Source organism: Bos mutus, chromosome 21 (assembly GCF_027580195.1).
Source record: "Bos mutus isolate GX-2022 chromosome 21, NWIPB_WYAK_1.1, whole genome shotgun sequence".
NCBI lineage: Eukaryota > Metazoa > Chordata > Mammalia > Artiodactyla > Bovidae > Bos > Bos mutus.
Window position 1 is genome coordinate 55,592,761 of NC_091637.1, and position 22,841 is coordinate 55,615,601.

The 22,841-nt window shown below is 39.2% G+C and overlaps 1 protein-coding gene across 1 annotated transcript in view; it reads right to left on the minus strand.

The window, feature by feature from the left end:
* CATSPERB (cation channel sperm associated auxiliary subunit beta) overlaps positions 1–22,841 on the minus strand; it is a 184,180-nt gene that overhangs the window by 110,753 nt on the left and 50,586 nt on the right. Inside the window, 3 exon segments of the mRNA XM_070358214.1 lie at positions 8,537–8,677; positions 11,351–11,439; positions 13,925–14,003. Coding sequence (XP_070214315.1) covers positions 8,537–8,677; positions 11,351–11,439; positions 13,925–14,003 — 309 coding nt within the window.

Genomic DNA, 22,841 nt, shown 5'->3' on the forward strand with positions numbered 1-22,841 from the left:
CTTTCAGGTGCCAGGGTCCAGCCCCGGTGGGTCCAGGGAATTCGAAGTGGGGACGGCGTCGGCGAGGATCAGGAAACAACTGCTTAATTAAATGTTAATTAAGGATATAAAGAGTAATAGAATAAGGATAGCTCAGTAGGAAAATTCGGTGAAGAAAAGAGGCTGAAATAAGGATAGCTCAGTGAGGAAATTCAGTGGAGAAAAGAGGCTGAATAATTCAGCCAGAAGGTGAGAGAAAGAATGACATGGGGAGACCAAGTTTCGGTGAACAAGGCCCACACTTTATTTTCCAAAGTAGTTTTTATACCTTAAGTTATGCATAGAGGATAATGGGGGAAGGGGTAGAGTCATGCAGCAAGCCAGGCTTTCTTCCTGCAAACTTATCATATGCAAAAGTTTAGGTGATTTACATCATCTTCTGGCCCAGAGGCCTGTTAACATTTTAAGAAACGTATTTTTCTCTAAAGGTGATTATTCTAAAGTCAGGCGCCAGCCTCCAAAAAGCATTAGATAAAGTTGCATTCCTACAGAGCAAAGGTGTGGTGGGCTATAACAAGAAAAAGAATTAACTCAAGCGTCCCAGGTTACAAACATTAAAGCTACTACTTACACCAATTATATTAATCAATACACTGCCAGGGACACAGCAGGTAAGGGATATGGAAACTTAGCAGCAAACATTGGCCCGACAAGTGAAAATCCCTTCACCAATACAATTTCTAATCAATCTTTTAACTGCTCAAAGGAATCTGTATTTAGACAGTTTAGAACATCTCATGCCTCTCACAGTTGGGAGGCTCTGAGCAATCACATATGGCCGGAAAAACCTATTCAGGCAGGCTAGAGGACTTCCAAAGGAGTTTGTAGGTTGAAACACTGTCACACCCAGGAATTATTAACTGGAGCTGTAAGCTAACTCTTTTTTCAGAGAGAGGTAGTGGGGGACAGCCCCCCGTAAAGTCAGAGGTGTAGGTGAAAGCAGAAAGTAGGCAGACTCTGGTTTGGGGGGGTAGATGCTCGAGAATTTCCAGGGGGACTCCTGAGGCTCAATCCTGCCTTTGCGTATGCCGAGCCTCCTTCCTCATGACCTTTGTCATGGGTGGAGCTCGCTCCCAGCATTCAGGACCTCTTCAAGAGGACACCCTGTGCCTCTGTAAGTGGTACAAGCCCTGTCCTAGGGCTTAAATATGAATTGGTTCTTTATTGGTTCTCTGCATAACCCAGGGAATACTAGCCTCTTTCTGTCTTTTGCTTTCTTATCATTGACTCCGGACCACCAGGTTCTGGTCCATTAAAGGACTGCAACACCAGGGCAATTAATAGTATTTTAGATCACTACCAACAAAAACAACAGCAAATTCTTATAAGAACATAGCAAAATCCAGAGTTGCTACAGCTTACTATTGTCAATGTCACTTTTCTATCAAAAATAACAGGATATGAAATAAACAGAAACATGTAACTAATATTCAGGTAAAAAAAGATAAACCATAAACTGACACAGAATGAATTCAGATACAGACAAAGACTTCAAAGAAGCTATTACAAATATGCAAAGAGATTTAAGGAAAATTTGTTAATGAGGGAAAGGATAGGAAATCCAGTATTGAAATTAAAAATAAAATCATAAAACCAAGTGGAAATAATGAGGCTGAAAACTGTAACAGATAAAATATTAACTGTGTGTGTTAGTCGCTCAGTCGTGTCTGACACTTTGCGACCCTGTGGACTGTAGACCACCAGGGTCCTCAATGGATTTTCCAGGAAAGAGTATTGGAGTGGGTAGCCATTCCCTTCTCCAGAGGATCTTGCCAACCCAGGGATCAAACCTGGTCTCCTGCATTGAGGGCAAATTCTTCACCATTTGAGCCACCAGGGAAGTCCTGTCAATTTTCAGATACTATAAAAATTCAGTTGTTGTTGAGGAAGAAACTAAGGTACACTGACCTCCCTGCACCTCAGGCCTCTGTTTGGCAGTCCACGGTCTAGCCTACACCCTCCTACTCTCAGTGGAATGAGTCGCATGCAAGAAGACTTTTGCCATGGGGGAGGGTCTCAGGAGCCCTCCTGGTGGCCTGTGTTGGGGGGAGGCTGGGAAGGGTCAAGGGCTGTGGATGGGGGAGCAGGAGGAAGGATGTGGCTGGAAAGGGCCAAAGAAAGAATAAGTGAACTTAAATATATAACAACTGAGATTATTCAGTCTTAAATAGGGATAAAATGATTAAAGGAAAATAGATGGAGCTATAGAGATCTGTGGGTTGATAAAACATTTTCCAAAATGTGCCCAATTGAGCTTTTGGTTCAAGATGGTGGAGTAGAAGAACATGTCCTCATCTCCTCCTGTGAGAGCACCAAAATTGCAACTAGCTATTGAATAACCATCAATAGGAGGACACTGGAACCCACCAAAAAACACCCCATGTCCAAAGAAGAGGCTGCAGCAAGATGGTAGGAGGTGTGCAATCATGATAAAATCAAATCCCATACACGCCAGGTGGGTGATCCACAGACTGAAGAACAATAATACCAAAGAAGTTCTCGCACTATTGTGAAGGTTCTGAACCCCACTATTGTGAAGGCTGGGAAGCCTGACAATCCAACAAAGGGAGTGGGAATCCTCAGGAATCTGGCCTTGAGGGCCAGTGGGGTTTGATTATAGGCCTTCCAGAGGACTGGGGGAAACAGAGATTCCAGTCTTTGAGGGCACAAACGAAATTTTGGTGCAGCAACACCCAGAGGAGAGGAGCAGTGACCCCATAGGAGACTGAACCAAAACTACTTGCTAGTGTTGGAGGGCCTCTTGTAGGGGCCTGGGTCAGCAGGGGCTCACCAAAGGGACGGTGGCACTTGGCATAAACTCTCTTGGAGTTCACCATTAACCCTACCATAGAGCCTATAGACACCAGGGCTGGGTCACCTCAGGCCAAACAACTACCAGGGAGGGACTGCAACTCCACCTATTAGCAGATAATTGGATTAAAACTACTGAGCAAGGCCCTGGCCACCAGAGCAAGACCCAGTTTTTCCCAGTCCCTCCCGTCAAGAAGCTTACACAAGCCTCTTAGCCTCATCCATTAGAGGGCTGACAGAAGAAGCAAAAGAAGCATAGTTTCACAGCAGCTGAAACAAAAACCATATCACAGAAAGTTAATCACTATGAAAAAGCAGAAAGTTTTGTCACAGATGAAGGGATAAGATAAAATCCCAGAAAAACAACTAAATGAAATAGAGATAGGTAACCTTCCAGAAAATGAATTCAGAATAATGATAGTGAAGATGATCCAGGATCTTGGGAAAAGAATGGAGGCAAAGTTCAAGAAGATGCAAGAAATGTTTACCAAAGACCTAAAAGAACTAAAGAACAGACAAACAGAAATGAATAATACATTAGAAAGAATCCATAGCAGAATAACTGAGGCAGAAAAATGGATAAATGACCTGAAGGACAAAATGGTGGAAATCACTGCCATGGAACAGAATATAGAAAAAAGAATGAAAACAGCCTAAGAGACCTCTGATAACACTAAATGCACCAACATTCACATTATAGGCTCCCAGAAGAAGAAGAGAGAGAGATAGGACCTGAGAAAATATCTGAAGAGATAATACCTGAAAACTTCCCTAACATGGGAAAGGAAATAGTCAACCAAGGCCAGGAAGCACAGAGAGTCCCAGGAAGAATAAACCCAAGGAGGAACAAACTGAAACACATAGTAATCAAACTGACAAAAATTAAATACAGAGATAAAATATTAAAAGCAACAAGGGAAAAATGACAAATAATATACAAGGGAACTCCCATCAGGTTATCAGCTGATTTCTCAACAGAAACTCTACAAGCCAGAAGGGAATGACATGATATATTTAAAGTGATGAAAGGGAAGAACATACAACCACAAATACTCTTCCCAGCAAGACTCTCCTTCAGATTTGATCAAGAAATCAAAAGTTTTCCAGACAAGCAAAAATTAAGAGAATTCGGCACCACCAAACCAGCTTTACAACAAATGCTAAAGAAGCTTCTCCAGGCAGGAAATACAAGAGAAGGAAAAGATCTATAGAAAATAAACCCTATTATGTAAAGTTTAAAAATAAAATAAAATTAAATTAAAAGAAAAGACAATAAACCCAAAGCAATTAAGAAAACAGTAATAGGATCATATGTATTGATAATTACCTTAAATGTAAATGGATTAAATGCACCAACCAAAAGACATAGACTGGCTGGGTGGATGAAAACATGTTGCATGTATGCACTTTCACTTACCACATCACTCTGCTTGACAACCCCCAGATTGTATGTAATTATTTTATATTGTTAAGTTAATCATGTTCCCATTATGGCTTGCAATCGTAATAATCTTTTACTTTTTTGTCTGGCTGTTGATTGTGAAAACTGATAAACATCTTTTACTATTATAAAAAAAAAATGTGCCCAGTTAGAGTCCCAGGCAGGAAAAGAGAGAAAGGGGTAGAGCATTTCTTTGGAGAAGTAGTGGCTGAAAACTTTTAAAATTTTGTAAACTTACAATCCAAATAGGCTAGAGAATCTCAATTAGAGTAAATACAAAAAGAACATCTTAAAAGCACTAACAGGAAAACGCCACATTACATACAGGGGACAATAACAAAATTAACAGTTTGCTTCTCATCCAGGAAAAATGATGTCAGGTGACATATTCAAAATGCAGAATGACATATTCAAAATGCTTAAAGCAAATGAAATCACTCAGAAACTCTACATCTTACAAAATAGTCTTTCAAAAATTAGAGTGACCACTAAAAACCTGCTAGAATTTATAAGTGAGTTCAGTATGTTTTCAGGACATCAGATACAACAATTAATTGTATTTTTTATATACTTGCAAAGAACAATCTGGAAATGAAAATAAGAAAGCAATTTTCTTTACAACAGCATCAAAAAGAATGAAATATTAGAAATAAATTTAACAAAAGAAGTGCAAAACTTTGTTGAAAGAAATTCAAGAAAACCTAAATAAATGGAAAGAATCCAGCTTGTTCATCTGGAAGTTCTTGGTTCATATACTGTTGAAGCCTAGCTTGAAGGATTTTGAGCATTACCTTGCTAGGATGTGAAATGAATGCAAACGTGTGGTAGTTTGAACATTCTTTGGCATGCTCTTTGGGACTGGAATGAAAACTGACCTTTTCCAGTCCTGTGGCCACTGCTGAGTTTTCCAAGTTTACTGACATATTGAGCGTAGCACTTTAACAGCATCATCTTTTAGGATTTGAAATAGCTCAGCTGGAACTCCATCACCTCCACTACTTTTGTTTGCTTCCTAAGGTTCACTTAACTTCACACTCCAAGACGTCTGGCTCTAAGTGAGTGACCACATCATCATGGTTATCTGGGTCATTAAGACCTTTTTTTTGTATAGTTCTTTTGTGTATTCTTGCCATCCTTCTTAATCTCTTCTGCTTCAGTTAGGTCCTTGCCATTTCTGTCCTTTATCATGCCCATCCTTGCATGAAATGTCCCCTTGATATCTCCAATTTTCATTTTATTTCTTAAAATTTTCATTTATTAATTTTTTAACTTCTGGTTGAGCTCTGTCTTTGTTGCTGCACACAGGCTTTCTCTAGTTCTGACAAGCAGGGCCCACTCTCTAGATGTGGTGCCTCGGGTTCTCTTTGTGGTGGCTTCTCTTCTTATGGAGCACGGGCTCTAGGGCCCATGGGCTTCATCAGGTGTGACTCTAGGGGTCTAGCTGCTGCTGCTGCTGCTGCTGCTAAGTCGCTTCAGTCATATCCGACTCGTAGCGACCCCATGGACTGCAGCCCACCAGGCTCCCCCGTCCCTGGGATTCTCCAGGCAAGAATACTTGAGTGGGTTGCCATTGCCTTCTCCAAGGGGCCTAGAGCACAGGCTAAAAAGTTATGGGCTTAGTTGCTCTGCAGCATGTGGGATCTTTCTGGACCAAGGATTAAACCAGGGTCCCCTACATTGGCAGGCAGATTGTTAACCACTAGACCACCAAAGAAGTCCTTCCAATTTTCTTGAAGCAGTCTCTAGTCTTTCCCATTCTACTGTTTCCCTCTATTTCTTTACATTGTCCATTTAAGAAGGCCTTCTTACCTCTCCTTGATATTCTCTGGAATGCTGCATTCAGTTGTGTATCGTGGTGGTGGTGGTTTAGTTGCTAAGTCATGCCCGACACTTGCAACCCCACTGACCGCAACCTGCCAGGCTCCTCTGTCCATGGGATTTCCTAAGCAAGAATAGTGGAGTGGGTTGCCATTTCTTTCTCCAGGGGATATTCCCTGACCCAGGGATCAAACCTGGGACTCCTGCATTGCAGGAAGTCTCTTTACCAACTGAACCACCAGGGATGCCCCAGTTGGGTATATCTTTCCCTTTCTCCATTGCCTTTCACTTCTCTTCTTTTCTCGTATATTTGTAAAGCCTCCTCAGACAACCAGTTTGCCTTCTTAGATTTCTTTTTTGGGGATGATTCTGGTCACTTCCTCCATTAGAATGTTACAAACCTCCATCCATAGCTCTTCACTCATAGCTCTTCACTTCATAGCACTCTATCAGATCTAATCCCTTGAATCCATTCATCACCTCCACTATATAATCATTAGGGATTTGATTTAGGTCATACCTGAACAGCTTAGTGGTTTTCCGTACTTTCTTCAATTTAAGTCTGAATTTGGCAATAAGGAGCTTATGATCTAAGCCACAGTTAGCTCCAGGTCTTGTTTTTGCTGAGTGTCTAGAGCTTTTCCATCTTTAGGTGCAAAGAACATAATCTGGTTTCAGTATTGACCATCTGGTGATGTCCATGTGTAGAGTCATCACTTGGGTTATTGGAAAAGGGTGTTTGCTATGACCAGTGTATATTCTTGACTAAACTCTGTTAGCCTTTGCCCTGTTTCATTTTGTACTCCAAGGCCAATCTTGCCTGCTGTTCCAGGTATCTCTTGACTTCCTACTTTTGCATTCCAATCCCCTATGATGAAAAGGACATTTTGTGTGTGTGTGTGTGTTAGTTCTAGATATTGTTTTGGGTCTTTATATGACCAGTCAACTTCAGCCTCTTTGACATTAGTGGTTGGGCCTGGACTTGAATTACTGTGATGTTGAGTGGTTTGCCTTGGAAATGAAATGAGATCATTCTGTCGTTTTTGAGATTGCACCCAACTACTGCATTTCAGATTCTTTTGTTGACTATGAGGGTTACTCCATTTCTTCAAAGGGATTTTTGCACACAGTAGTAAATATAATGGTCATCTGAATTAAATGACCCATTTAATTCCCATCCCATTCCCATCCATTTTAGTTCACGGATTCCTAAGATGTTCATTCTTGCCATCTCATCTTGCTGGTGAACTCAATGTTCAGTGCTTGACCACATCCAATTTACCTTGATTAATGGACCTAACTTTCAGGTTCCTATGCAATATTGTTCTTTACAGCATCAGACTTTACTTTCCCCAAGTGTCATTTCCGCTTTGGCCCACCCATTTCATTCTTTCTGGAGCAATTCATAATTGCCCTCTACTCTTCCCCAGTAGCATATTGGACACCTTCCAACCTAGGGGGCTTATCTTCTGGTTATATCTTTTTGCCTTTTTGTACTGTTCATGGAATTCTTGTGGCAAGACTACGGATTGGTTTGGCATTTTCTGCTCCAGTGGACCACATTTTGTCAGAACTCTTCACTATAACTTTCTTGGGTGGCCCTGCAGAGCATGGCTAATAGCTTCATTGAGTTATGCAAGCTTATGGATCACAAGCCTGTGATCCATGAAGGAGATCATAATATAATGTCATTAAAAAGGATTATGTACTGATATATGCTATCACATGACGAACCTTGAAAATATTATAATTGAAGGAAGCCATTCACAAAATACTGCATATTATACAGTTTCAGTTAAATGAAATGTTCAAATAAGCAAATCCAGAGAGACAGAAAGTACATTAGTGGTAGCTTAATACTGGGGAGCAGAAAGTGTAATGGGGAGTGACTGTCAATGGGTATGGGTTGTCTTTTGGAAGTGGTGAAAGTGTTCTAATATTAGATAGTAGTGAGGGTTGCACTCTGTGAATATACTAAAAACCATTTAATTGTACACTTAAGGCAAATTGTATGGCATGTAAATTATATCTTAATAAAGTTGCTACCCTCTGTCACTCCACCCAAAATGAAATAAAGACATTTTCAAAGGCAAAAAACATCCAGAGAATTAATTGCTAGTACACCTGCTCTGTAAGAAATGCTAAAAGTTCTTCATTGTTGAAGGAATATGACACCAAATGTCAACTTATACTTACAGAAAAGAATGAATAGCAGTAGAAATAATGAATATGTGAATAAAAAATACGAATCTTTTTCTTTTCTTCTCTTAATTTCTTAAAAGAATATCACTGTTTAAAGTAAAAAGTATAGCAATGTATTATTGGATTTAAACCATATTGCCAGATTAGCTGTTTTTAAAAACACATGCTAAAAGGAACAGTATTCTTGTTAATAATATATCATAGAATAAAATAAAATGTAATTACCAGAGTTAAATTAAAGTGGAAGACCCCAGTGTATGTACTATTTATGATTTCCAGGCTGGGAGCAAGTCCTGCTGATGTGAATACGCTGAGAAACTCCTTTGTAGTAAACTCAACTTCAGATTGGAAAAAACACTGGATTTTCTTTGGGAAAGAGAAAAACAAAAGCAAGTAGTGACAATTTAATGAAGGGAAGCATGTTTTACATTAATTTAAAAGTGAGGAGAAATCTATGAAAAGTAAATGCTGCTAAAGATTACTATCTCTAGTAATTCTAGTCTAACTTAAAAAAAATCTATTTTGAAAAGTACACTTTTCAAAAGTCAGTAAGCTATTATGCTAGTGTCATAACAGATTTTAATACATCCTATAATAATATTTTCTGTCATAGAAATGGTCATAAAGTTATTATATTTGATAAACATAAAATCAAAGCCTAATGCTATCACATGTAGAAATTTATATTTTATTAACATCATTATTTTGTGTCTAAATAAAAAAGAAGCAAGTGTATGAAGCAAAATCATTTCACTGCATTTTTATTGAATATTTCCCAGTTGTGAGAAGGTAAATGAAAAGGTAGTGATCATAAATGGTGGATTTTCTTGAAAATCAGTACAGATAAGATGAGCTTCATCTCATTTGGTTCTCTTAGTAGAGGTCACTTTGGGCAAGTTACCTATCTGAATCTCAGTTTCCCTATCTATAAAATGAGGAAACATTCATTCCAAGGATATTTACTGAGCCCTTACCATGAAGCAGGCAGTATCATAGGTGCTGGGGAAACAGAAGTGAACAAAACAGGCAAAAATCCTTGACCTAATGGGATTTGTATACTAAGGGGGTTAACTGGGTCCCCTGGGATTCTCCAGGCAAGAACACTGGAGTGGGTTGCCATTTCCTTCTCCAATGCATGAAAGTGAAAAGTGAAAGGGAAGTCACTCAGTCATGTCCAACTCTTCGCGACCCATGGACTGCAGCCCACAAGCCTCCTCCGTCCATGGGACTTTTCAGGCAAGAGTACTGGAGTGGGATGCCATTGCCTTCTCCAGGTTAACCGGGAGATAACCCCAAATACAAAGGTGTTATCACTTCTCCACAATTTATTGCTGTTTGTTAAGATGGTATATAAACTCCAAATTCTAAGCACCCCTTTGAGTTACTCATCACTGAGTTCTCCTATGCGTATGTGCATTGCATGTAAATAAACTTTTCTCTATTTTTGGCTGTGCCCTGCAGCTTGCAGGATCTTAGTTCCCCAATCAGGGATTCAGCCCAGACCATGGCAGTAAAAGTGCTGAGTCCTAACCACTGGGCTGCCAGGGAATTCCCAAAGTTCATATTTATCTCCTGCTCAATCTGTCTTTTGTCAGTTTATTTTACAGGGCCCAGCCACAGAACCTAAGAGGGGAGGTTCAGTACTTCCCTATAGTACTTATCTTAAAGAAGATTAAATGTTATAATGAACATGAAAATGCTTAGAAAAATGCCTGACACACGTTAATACTTTATAAATGTTAACTATTATTTCTACTAATTCCTGTTCTAGAACTGTGCTGTGATGTGCTTAATCTCTCAGTCATATCTGACTCTTTTTGACCCCATGGACTGTAGCCCACCAGGCTCCTCTGTCCATAGAATTCTCCAGGCAAGAATACTGGAGTGGGTTGCCATGCCCTCCTCCAGAGGATCTTTGCAACCCAGGGATTCGATTCAGGTCTCCTGCATTGAGGCAGATTTGTTACTGGCTGAGCCATGAGGGAAGCCCCTTCTAGAATTAGCACATTACAGCTATCCAAAAACTAGGTTATAATTCGCCTTCACAAAGGACAAAACTGAAGATTAGAGAGGCTGCCCGAGGCCACACAGCCCATGTATGGTAGAACCGAAATTTGACCCCAGTTCTATAAGTCTCTCTTTCTCTAGAGCCCATTTCTTTTCTAAAATATGTACTCAGAGACTCAGTCATGTCTGACTCTTTGCAACCCCATGAACTGTAGCCCACCAGGCTCTTCTGTCCATGGGCTTTCCCAGGCAAGAATACTGGAGTGAGTTGCCATTTCCTTCTTCATTTCCCATAATATTCAATCACAAACAGGAAAGACATGTGTGACTCAAATGTCATGAACTTCATAAGAGCTGAAAATAAAAAATTAAATATATGTTTGGCATATCAAGAAGGAATGGGGAACTAAGTCAAAGCAGACTTTAGGATAAACGTATTTGTCCTTATGGAGCATTTTTCTTTGTTGTATTTATCATGGATTTTTAGACAATCTGTGCAATTTTCACTAACTTATATTTTTGTTAGCATTTGCTTCATGACTATCTTAACAACATTTTATTTTGCTGTGCTTTTTAAACTTTGTCATTATTTGAATCAAAGGAATCAAATAACCCTTACCCAAAATGACAACTGCAATGTGGTACTTGTTATGAAAGGAAAAGATTCTTTCCCAAGTTCATGTGAGGTAATGTTCTTTCTCTAACAGGCTACATCTGTCAAACTTCAAATGAACAAATTAGATTCATAAAAAATGAAGATTGTTACAGCCAATCTTTTTTTAAAAAGAGGAAGGAGGCATCTTAAAAAAAAAGAAAGCAAACTACCCAGAGTGCTCAATGGTTAAATGAAATATTTCACTTGATCCAAGGGAAATGAAATAGAAAGGATAATTATTTATATCTAATTTCACCTCCTGAAGTCTGAAAATGGTAGAAGATACTTGAAAAGAGTACAGTGCTACTGGTTTCACATTTGGACTTAAAAGGAGTACAAGGGATTGTAAAACACATGCTATTAGTAATGGACCTTACCAAGTCATCAGAGGAAAGATACAATTTGATCATTTCATCCCTTGGGGGAATCCCTTCACTATCACAAGCAAAGCGTGCCTCTGTGTCACCTAAATAATACAAACACATATATGTATATTTTAGGTCATTAAGGAAGACTTTCCATTAAAAAACATATTTTTAAACAGGAAATATTTTTAAAAGAATAAAAATTATAATTGTATATTTTAAATTCCCATGACTCTAGATAAAGTTAATCTCCCATTTTTTCATTTTAAAGATACAATTGCTATTGTTTTTCAGATGCTAAGTCATGTTCAATTCTTTGTGACCCCTTGGACTGCAGCACGCCACACTTCCCTGTCCTTCACTATCTCCCTGAATTTGCTCAAACTCATGTCTATTGAGTCAGTGATGCCATCCAGTCATCTCATCCTGTCACCCCCTTCTCCTCCTTCCCTCAATCTTTCCCGTATCAGGGTCTTTTCCAATGAGTCGGCTCTGTGCGTCAGGTGGCCAAAGTATTGGAGCTTCAGCTTCAGCATCAGTTCTTCCAATGAATATTCAGGGTTGATTTCCTTTAGGATTGACTACTTTGATCTCCTTGCAGTCCAAGGGACTCCCCAAGGGTTTTCCCTAGCCCTAAAATGTTAAAGCTAATTTCAAAAACTAATTTCAAAAGCATCAATTCTTAGGCGCTCAGCCTCCTGTTTATGGATCAACTCTCTTATCCATGCATGATACTGGAAAAATCAGAACCTTGTCAGCAAAGAAATGGTTCTGCTTTTTAACATGTTGTCTAGCTTTGTCATGGCTTTCCTTCCAAGGAGCAAGCATCTTTTAATTTCATGGCCGCAGTCACCATCAGCAGTGATTTTGGAGCCCAGGAAAATAAAGTCTGTCACTGTTTCCACATTTTCCCCTTCTATCTGCCATGAAGTGATGGGACCAGATGCCATGATCTTAGTTTTTTTAATGTTGAGTTTTAAACCACTTGCCTATGCTGTGTTTGGAACTGAGACTAGTTCTACACTGAGATATTTTTTCCTCAATTGCAACAGTCCCTGGTTAAACTGTGGTATTACAGCTTTAAATACTGTCCAGCTCTGGCTTTCTTTGGCAGAATGAAGTTAAAGCCAGATGCAGCAAAGTACTGAAGCCCATCATAGGTAGGGCTAGATGAAGAGTGACTACAGACATCTTTTATGATAAGCATGGGTTTTGGTGGTATCCAATGGCAAAATACTTTTTAAAAGACTGTTTAATTTAAAGATGAGTTAGGGATTTTTTATATCATTTTTGAAAAAGTGTTTTAAATTTTTTGATCTTTTTGAAATGAAAAATGGCTGTCAGGAATATGCTGACAGTTTCAAAAAAGTAAATCAGGACTCAATATGTCCTTTCAAATTGAAGGTTCATTTGAACAAGGAACATGAAATCAAATACCTTAAAAAGTGCATGCTGTGGAGAGAGCATTTTGAATATAGGTAGTGGGAAATGTTTACATTATTATGTGATTTTGTTGTAGGAAATCTCATAAATATATCACCTATAATTAATGTCATATCTGTAATACTCTAGACATTTGAAAATGGAATTTTTACTTAATTTAAATATCTCAAATGAAATTTCAATACAGTTTGAAACTATTTAAATGCAAAAAACCTGATGTACAGAAAGACGGAAGCTTGCTAAAATTTTTTCAATAAAAACCTTTACAAAGTTGAAAGATGGGATTGAAAAATCACTTATCCTTAGATCACTTATCCTTGTGCTGTCTTTGTGAGATACTCTTCCACATGCCTGCATAGACATTTGGGGGACCCATATATATCGCTATCTTTCCTGCAATGTTTTCTCTGACTCCATCCTGTGCCCAGTTGGAAGTATATACTCTCTCTTCTCCGAAGTCTCATAAGTTTGCCAGTGACTCTGTAATCTTAATCCATATTTGTGTAATATATTCTCTAGCAGATATAGGAAATAGAACTGGTTCACTCCACAACTCATCCAATTCTGCAACACATCCATGTGTAGAAGAGAGCCTCAAGTCTCTCCATCCACTCAGTCAACAATTTTTTTTGAGCATCTACTATATTCTGGTAGATCCAGTTTCGGAAACTACAGAAACTATACAATCTGCACAAATAGAGGTGGATTTGTCTTATTCCTTTTATAAAGTTTTACACCATGAAAATCCAATTCGTCAATTTGATCCATGCATTAATTTCAGAAAATTCTCAGATTATTAGCCTATAACTCAGTTTACAATTCACCTTACATGTAACCATTCATGGAGGAAAAATCAAAAAGATCTATCCAAATAATTTAAGCTTTGTAAATATAAAATGCTCCTTAAAATTTAAATATTGTATGACTTACAAGTAATGAAATACTATAGCTAAAGAAAAGTCCCAATGTGCACAATGATATTATTAGAAACCTCTACAATAGATAGTACCCAGGAAAAACTGGAACATAAGGTAAAGAAGACATGCTAAAAGAAAAAACTGTTACTGCTGGTGAGGAAAGGATATAAAGGGGAACTCCTGAGGAGCTTTTCTCTATTTTAGAGAGTAAGAGTCTGAAACCTACCTTTATTATATGTTATTCCTGATGAAAAGTCAAACATGTTCAAAAGTAAAATCAGAACATATAAATGTGGCAATTCCATCTGTTAGAAGAAACAAGAATTGTTTCCATTCATTTACTCTGAACACACTTTTTAGTTCCTTTTGCTATAAACAACAGCATAGCAAAGAAAACATCTCTCTTTTGAATTAAAAATATTTCTCATTATGTGATAAAAGCAGGGAACAATGGACTAAACTCTACACTTACTCCTTAGTTGGTGAGAAAGATATTTATAATTATTGTAAACTAAAGAGCTGTTGCTCAGGTTTTTCTGCAATCCACGTCACTGTTAGAGAGGCCTGATTAATTCTACAGCTGTGTAAAACACAACCTGACTTGATAAAGACTCGGGATGATATAGTTGTACTTGATCTAAGATTCTGACTGCAATGCTCTTGAAAGAGACAACCCACATGACTCCTAAGCATCCCTGCACATCCTTACTGGGAACCAAGAATGCAAGGCCCTTTTCTCAGCATTGTGTTTGCAGCAAACAACCTTGAAGGATGAGGTAACATCTTCCCTGGACAAGCACAGGCTTGTTTCCATGAAGAATCTCCCAGCCTTGGTGTTCTTCTGTAATGCACACCACTATGTGTGTTAGCAAGTATCTGTTATGGGCCAAACTGTTTCCCACCCACCAAATTCATATGCTGAAGTCCCAAACCCCACATATATTAGAATGTGGTCATATTTGGAGATGGGTGTCTTTGCTGCTAAAGACACTTCAGTCGTGTCTGACTCTATGCGACCCTATAGACAGCAGACCACAAGGCTCCCCCATCCCTGGGATTCTCCAGGCAAGAACACTGGAGTGGGTTGCCAGTTTCTCCTCCAATGCATGAAAATGAAAAGTGAAAGTGAAGTTGCTCAGTCATGTCCGACTCTTCGCGATCCCATGGACTGCAGCCTACCAGGCTCCTCCATCCATGGGATTTTCCAGGCAAGAGTACTGGAGTGGGGTGCCATTGCCTTCTCCGATGGGTGTCTTTACAGAAGTAATTAAGCTAAAATGAAATCAGTAGGGTAGGCACTAATCCAACACGACTGGTGTCTTTATAAGAAGGGAAAATTTTGGACACATGCTCATACAGAGGGAAGATGATGTGAAGACACAGGGAGAAGGCAGCCATCTACAAGCCAAGGTGAGAGGCCTGGAACAGTTCCTTCCTTGTGGCTCTCAAAGGGAACCAACTCTGCTAACACTTTGATCTTGAAACTAAACAGGACTCTTTAGGACCTTCTTGCTTTGTTTGGGACCCTACGTGCCCCTGACTTTTTGAAGTAAAAGAGGCTTCTCCTGAAGTTCGCAGGTTTCTCCTGAGTCTCTAAAGGCTGGCTCAAGAGTTAAATATCAGGAAAGTGTGATCAAAAAAAAAAAAAAAGAATAACTGTTGGGTGAGGAAACTGGTAATGATTTAAACAAAAGATTAATCAGATAGCAGAGTCAGAGGACCTTTAGTTCCTCCACTAAGATGTTTGACTACTGGAAAGTGACATAACTTCTTCAGGTTCAGGTTCATTTTCTATTCAGTCAATTAGGGCCTACTTCAGAGGGTTGTTGTGAAAAGAAATGAATAATATACTAACACATCCAACAGCTACTTTACACAGAATAAGCACTTGATAAATATTAGCTCTGAATCCATATTTTCATACATTGAAGCAACCTCTTTATCCTTATCATATCATACTCTCCTACTAATCCTTAACAGTCAAATTACCTCCACTTATTTCCATTTAACGCTTACAAGTTTCATGTAATGGTCAGATATAGGGCACATATCTGGGCATTTCTATTCTCTGCTACCAAATAAATATTGGAAATTGTCCCAGAGAAGGAACCTACCTCCCTCACCATCTGGTATTTATATTATCATGGAGGAGTGATTACACTATAAATTCATGCTATATAGTAGGGCCTTTATTTCTTACTGTAATTTCCTCTCACTGGGATGCCCAACCAGTTGCACTTTTCTTTTTTATATTTTCCCAAGCTTTCTTCCATATAAGTTGACAAAGAAGAACCCAAATTGGGAGCCGAGTTTTCACAGCTCACTGGTTTAGTAGTTCACTTAACTGTGGAAACAGCCAATCAGCTGCTACCAAGTACAGAAGCATGCTTAGAAAAACCTAAAGGACAGGCAGTTAGAATTTCCAATTAACTGTCTCTTTCAAAGAGCACCAAAGGTCATTTTCTTTAAAAATCTTCAAGACATGGAGTTTGTTCAAACCTATCATCTTTTATACAACATCCATCCAGGAAGGTTCGGAAACCTACAAGTGACTATCTACAAAATACTTCAATCATCATGGGATTGAGTGCCTGGGGAGAAACAAAAATGATAAAAGGTCATACCAACTACCTACAATGAGGTTTAAGGGAAGACAGTCTGCCAAAGAGAGCTTCATAACTGTGTCCAGAAAGAAGAATGGGACTTAATAGGGAGTTGATTAGGGTTGATTGATTAGGGTTGCTAAGTAGGAAGTTAGACACGAGCAACAAGGGGAGGCCTGGCTGAAAGGGATGCAAGCTGATCGCTAAACTTCATCCCAGATACACACAGCAGAGCTCACAGATACTCTACAAAATAACTAGAGACTTTTCAACTCTTGCACATGTGTCCTAGGCACACAGTGGATACAAAAGACCACAGGGGCTTCTCCAAGAAACCTTAGGCGGTTAGGCAGTTAAGAGCCCATTAAGGACTCATGAATATTCTACATCTAATTATAACAGATGGAATTACGGGAAGATATAAACAACACAGCCTGCTGTTATACAACTTATAATTGTCAATCGGCCTTGAGCATATGCCCATTTGTATTCCCTTTCATTGATTGGTGGTGGGTACAATCCCTACTTTGAATCAGACATAACCAAAAGGAGAAGACTGGAAGTATAAAATAGGGAAGCCAAGAGGGTTTGCCAGGAAGGATGAGGAGGACTCCTTTTATTAGTTGGACTAATAAAAGATCTGTATGCTTGACCTGAATGAGTTGTAACTTGTCTGTTGTTCTACACCTTTTGGTCCATTGCTTTAAGGTTTTGTTGTGACGAGATAACCAATGAAGAGAAATAAACCAACCCAATACGATAAACAGAAGAATGAATATACAAAGCAGAAAGACAGCAATGAATTACTTGTGTTTGAGAATCAGTAAGATAAATTGCCAACATCTGCTGGATCATCGAAAAAGCAAGGGAGTTTCAGAAAAACATCTATTTCTGATTTATTGACTATACCAAAGACTTTGACTATGCGGATCAAAATAAACTGTGGAAAATACTGAAGGAGATGGGAATATCAGACCACCTGACCTACCTCTAGAAAAACCTGTATGCAGGTCGAGAAGCAACAGTTAGAACTGGACATGGAACAACAGACTGGTTCCAAATAGGAAAAGGAGTACGTCAAGGCTGTATATTGTCACCCTGCTTATTTAACTTATATGCAGAGTACATCATGAGAAATACTGGGCTGGAAGAAGCACAAGCTGGAATCAAGATTGCCGGGAGAAATATCAATAACCTCAGATATGCAGATGACACCACCCTTATGGCACAAAGTGAAGAGGAGCTAAAAAGCCTCTTGATGAAAGTGAAAGAGAAGAGTGAAAAAGTTGACTTAAAGCTCAACATTCAGAAAACTAAGATCATGGCATCCGACCCCATCACTTCATGGGAAATAGATGGGGAAACAGTGGCAGACTTTATTTTGGGGGGCTCCAAAATCACTTCAGATGGTGACTGCAGCCATGAAATTAAAAGATGCTTACTCCTTGGAAGGAAAGTTATGACCAACCTAGACAGCATATTAAAACGCAGAGACATTACTTTGCCAACAAAGGTCCATCTAGTCAAGGCTATGGTTTTTCAAGTATGGATGTGAGAGTTGGACTATAAAGAAAGCTGAGTACCAAAGAATTGATGCTTTTGAACTGTGGTGTTGGAGAAGACTCTCAAAAGTCCCTTGGACTGCAAGGAGATCCAACCAGCCCATCCTAAAGGAGATCAGTCCTGGGTGTTCATTAGAAGGACTGATATTGAAGCTGAAACTCCAGTACTTTGGCCACATGATACGAAGAGCTAACTCATTTGAAAAGACCCTGATGCTGGGAAAGATTGAGGGCAGGAGGAGAAGGGGACGACAGAGGATGAGATGGTTGGATGGCATCACTGACTCAATGGACATAGGTTTGGGTAGACTCTGGGAGCTGGTGATGGACAGGGAGGCCTGGCATGCTGCAGTTCATGGGGTTGCAAAGAGTCGGACACAACTGAGTGACTGAACTGAACTGAACTGAATTGAAGATAAATGATAGACGTATCTGTTCTTCAGATTCTTTCTTATGTGAATGTTCTTGGTGGGGTTGATACTGATTTAGGCTGCCTTTGACTAGTGAGCTGATACTGAACTTTCTTGACTTGGTACCCTGATTGGTCATCAAGATTACAGAGGCTATAATAAGTATGTCTTTAAATGGTGGTAAGAAGTCCTGTTTTACATTCATGTTTTCCTTCAGAATTCCTTTCACATGGCCATGTAGAATCTGTTTACACCCACATCATGAAAGATAGCTGGTATTTGGGTTATCTGTTCCTAAAGAGAACATGTCATAACCATTTCCACCCCTGCCCTACTCTTTTCTGATGACTTTAACTTGAAGAAAGTTACTCATCAACCTGAAAGAACAGTGCAGAACTCAACAAAATATCTCTCCCAGTAAACACTCAGTCCCTCCTCCTCCATTAAGAGTATGGATTTTCTTTCAATCAGTTAATGTTGAATTACACTTTGATATGAATGAAAGTTCCTATAGCAGAGCTTTTATCTGTAAGTGGAATGAAAATATTCTTCTGGGAAACAAGACAGGCACTGGGCATTTTTGTTAGGAAATTAGAGGACAAGGAAAAGGGCTGATTGGAAAAAAGATGTCTTGGACTTTTTCTGTAATTTTTCCCTGACTATGCAAGTTTTCATTATGTAAAACTTGAAAAATACAAACAAGTATAGAGAAATTAATTACCCATAAGCTAACAATCAAATATAACCACTGTTAACACTTTGACCTATTTCTACAACCTGTTCCCTACACATTTCTGTTTTAGGTAGGATCCTTCTGTATATAGCTTCAGTATATAGCTTTCAGTCATTGTTACTATAACCATTTTCTCATGTAATTCAATTTTTTCTTCAAAAACATTCACAATTACATATCTAAAGTAACGCTGCTCAGTCACTAGGTCATGTCTTTTGGGACCCCACAGACTGTAGCATACCAGACTACTCTGTCATCCACCATCTCCCAGAGTTTGTTCAAACTCATGTCCATTGAGTTAGTGACACAGTCTAAACATTTCATCCTCTGCCACACCCTTTTCCTTTTGCCTTTAACCTTTCTCAGCATCAGGGTCTTTTCCAATGAGTCAGCTCTTCACATCAGGTGGCCAAAGTATTGGAGCTTCAGCTTTAGCATCAATCCTTGCAATGAATATTCAGAGTTGTTTCCCTTTAGGATTGACTGGTTTGATCTTCTTGCAGTCCAAAGGACTCTCAAGAGTCTTCTCCAGCACCACAATTTGAAAGCATTCAATTCTTTGGCACTCAACTCTTTTTTACGGTCCAACTCTCATATCCATACATGACTACTGGAAAAACCATAGCTTTGACTATGTGAGAGCTGCCTCTTAAGAAACCTGTATGAAGGTCAGGAAGCAACAGTTAGAACTGGACATGGAACAACAGATGGGTTCCAAATAGGAAAAGGAGTATGTCAAGGCTGTATACTGTCACTCTGCTTATTTAACTTACATGCAGAGTACATCATGAGAAACGCTGGGCTGGAAGAAGCACAAGCTGATATGAAGATTGCCAGGAGAAATATCAGTAACCTCAGATATGCAGATGATTATGGCAGAAAGCGAAGAACTAAAGAGCCTCTTGATGAAAGTGAAAGAGGAGAGTGAAAAAGTTGGCTTACAGCTCAACATTCAGAAAACTAAGATCATGGCATCCAGTCCCATCACTTCATGGCAAATAGATGGGGAAACAGTGGAAACAGTGGCAGACTTTATTTTTGGGGGCTCCAAAATCATTGCAGATGGTGATTGCAGCCATGAAATTAAAAGATGCTTACTCCTTGGAAGGAAAGTTATGACCAACCTAGACAGCATAGTAAAAAGCAGAGACGTTACTTTGTCAACAAAGGTCCGTCTACTCAAGGCTATGGTTTTTCAAGTAGTCATGTATGGATATGAGAGTTGGACTATAAAGAAAGCTGAGCGCCAAAGAATTGATGCTTTTGAACTGTGATGTTGGAGAAGACTCTCAAAAGTCCCTTGGACTGCAAGGAGATCCAACCAGCCCATCCTAAAGGAGATCAGTCCTGGGTGTTCATTGGAAGGACTGATGATGAAGCTGAAGCTCCAGTACTTTGGCCACCTGATGTCAAGAGCTAACTCATTTGAAAAGATCCTGATGCTGGGAAAGATTGAGGGCAGGAGGAGAAGGGGATGACGGAGGATGAGATGGTTGGATGGCATCACTGACTCAATGGACATGAGTTTGGGTAAACTCTGGGAGTTGGTGATGGACAGAGAGGCCTGGTGTGCTGCGGTTCATGGGGTCTCAAAGAGTCAGACATGACTGAGTGACTGAACTGAACTGAACTGACTGTGTGAACCTTTGTCAGAAAAGTAATGTCTCTGTTTTCTAATATGCTGTCTAGGCTTGTCATAGCTTTCCTTCCAAGGAGCAAGCATCTTTTACTTACATGGCTGCAGTTACCATCTGCAGTGATTTTGGAGCCCAAGAAAAAAAATCGGTCACTGCTTTTACTTTTTCCCCTTCTGTTTGCCATGAAGTGATGGGACCAAATGCCATGATTTTAGCTGTTTGAATTTTGAGTTTCAAGCCAGCTTTTTCATTCTCTTCTTTCACACTCATCAAGAGGCTCTTTATTTCCTTTTCACTTTCTGCCATTAGAGTGGTATCATCTGCATAGCTGAGGCTGTTGATAATTCTCCTGGCAATCTTGATTCTAGTCTGTGATTCATCCAGCCCAGCATTTTGCATGATGTACTCTGGTTAGAAGTTAAATAAGAAGGGTGACAATATATAGCCTTGCCTTACTCATTTCCCAATTTTGAACCAGTCAGCTATTCCATGTCCAGTTCTAAATCTAACCGTTACTTCTTGACTTGCATATAGGAGACAGGTAAGTTGGTCTGGTATTTCCAACTCTTAAGAATTCTCCACAACTTGTTGTGATCCATGCAGTCAAAGACTTTAGCATAGTCAGTGAAGCAGAAGTAGATGTTTTTCTGGAGTTCCCTTGCTTTGTCTATGATCCAACGAATGTTGGCAACTTGATCTCAAGTTCCTCTACTTCTTTGAAACCCAGCTTGTACATCTGGAAGTTCTCGGTTCATGTACTGCTGAAGCCTAGCTTGAAGGATTTTGAGCATAATCTTGCTAGCGTGTGAAATGAACGCAATTGTATGATAGTTTGAATATTCTTTGGCGTTGCCTTCCATATGCTTTTGATTATAGTGTTTTCATTGTTATTTGTATCTAGGTATTTTTTTATTTCCTCTTTCAATCCTTTGATGATCCAGTTTGTTTAGTAACATACTGTTCAGTCTCCACCTGTTTGTGTATTTTTTATAGGTTTTGTCCTGTGATTTATTTCTAATCTCATAGCATTGTGGTTGAAGTGAAGTGAAGTCGCTCAGTCGTGTCCGACTCTCTGCGACCCCGTGGACTATAGCCCACCAGGCTCCTCTGTCTATGGGATTCTCCAGGCAAGAATACTGGAGTGGGTTGCCATTTCCTTCTGTAGGGGATCTTCCCGACCCAAGGATTGAACCCAGGTCTCCGCATTGCAGGCAGACGTTTTAACCTCTGAGCCACCAGGGAAACCCAAAAAGATGCTTAATATGAAACTCCCCTTCTTATCCCAAATTATTTTTCTCTCTTTTTTTCCTTGCAACTTATTATCTGAAGAAGTAGTTTATTCTAATGTTTTCTTTCTTTTTTTTTACAATATTGTATTGGTTTTGCCATACTAATGTTTTTCTCACATTCTGAAATTTGCTAATTGTATCATCATCACTTTTTTTTACATCATACATTTATCTCATTTGTCCTGTAAATTGCTAGGTAGATTTAAAGGTTTGATCAGATTCAGGTTAATTTTTTGGCAGAGACACTTCATATGCGGAGTTTGAGTGTTTCTAACAAGCAGCACATAATGTCCAGTTCTCTCTTTCTATGAGACACCAACAACTATGTATTGCCTAGTTAAAGTGTTCAGTCATGTCCGACTCTTGGTGACTGCATGGACTATACAGAATATAGTCCTATATATTTTGTATAGTATTCTGTACAGGCCAGAATACTGGAGTGGGTAGCCTTTCCCTTCTCAGGGTTATCTTCCCAACCCAGTGATCGAATCCAGGTCTCCCGCACTGCAGGTGTTCTTTACCAGCTGAGCCATAAGGGAAACCCCCATTTATTGCCTAGATCTGTTAAATTCACTGGAAGTGGCAAGATGGTGATATTTTATCATTAGTTTTTTAATTCATTCATTGGAATACTTCTATAAAGACAAAATTTCCTTCACTGACTATTTGGATACCCAGGAAAGGCAAAATAAATGCTTCATTCTTTTCCTTCACTTACTAGTTTTGATTCTCTGGCATTGATTCCGTATCATCCTCACAGAAGCAATCAATATTTATTTTTAAATATAATTATGAACTCACAGATTTATATTTAAATATATTTGAATGTTTCTGTTCATTTCAGTTATTATCCTTATTGATGTTCAAAATGTCCAATGTTTAGCAGGTATGGTCTTGTTAAAGAGTCCT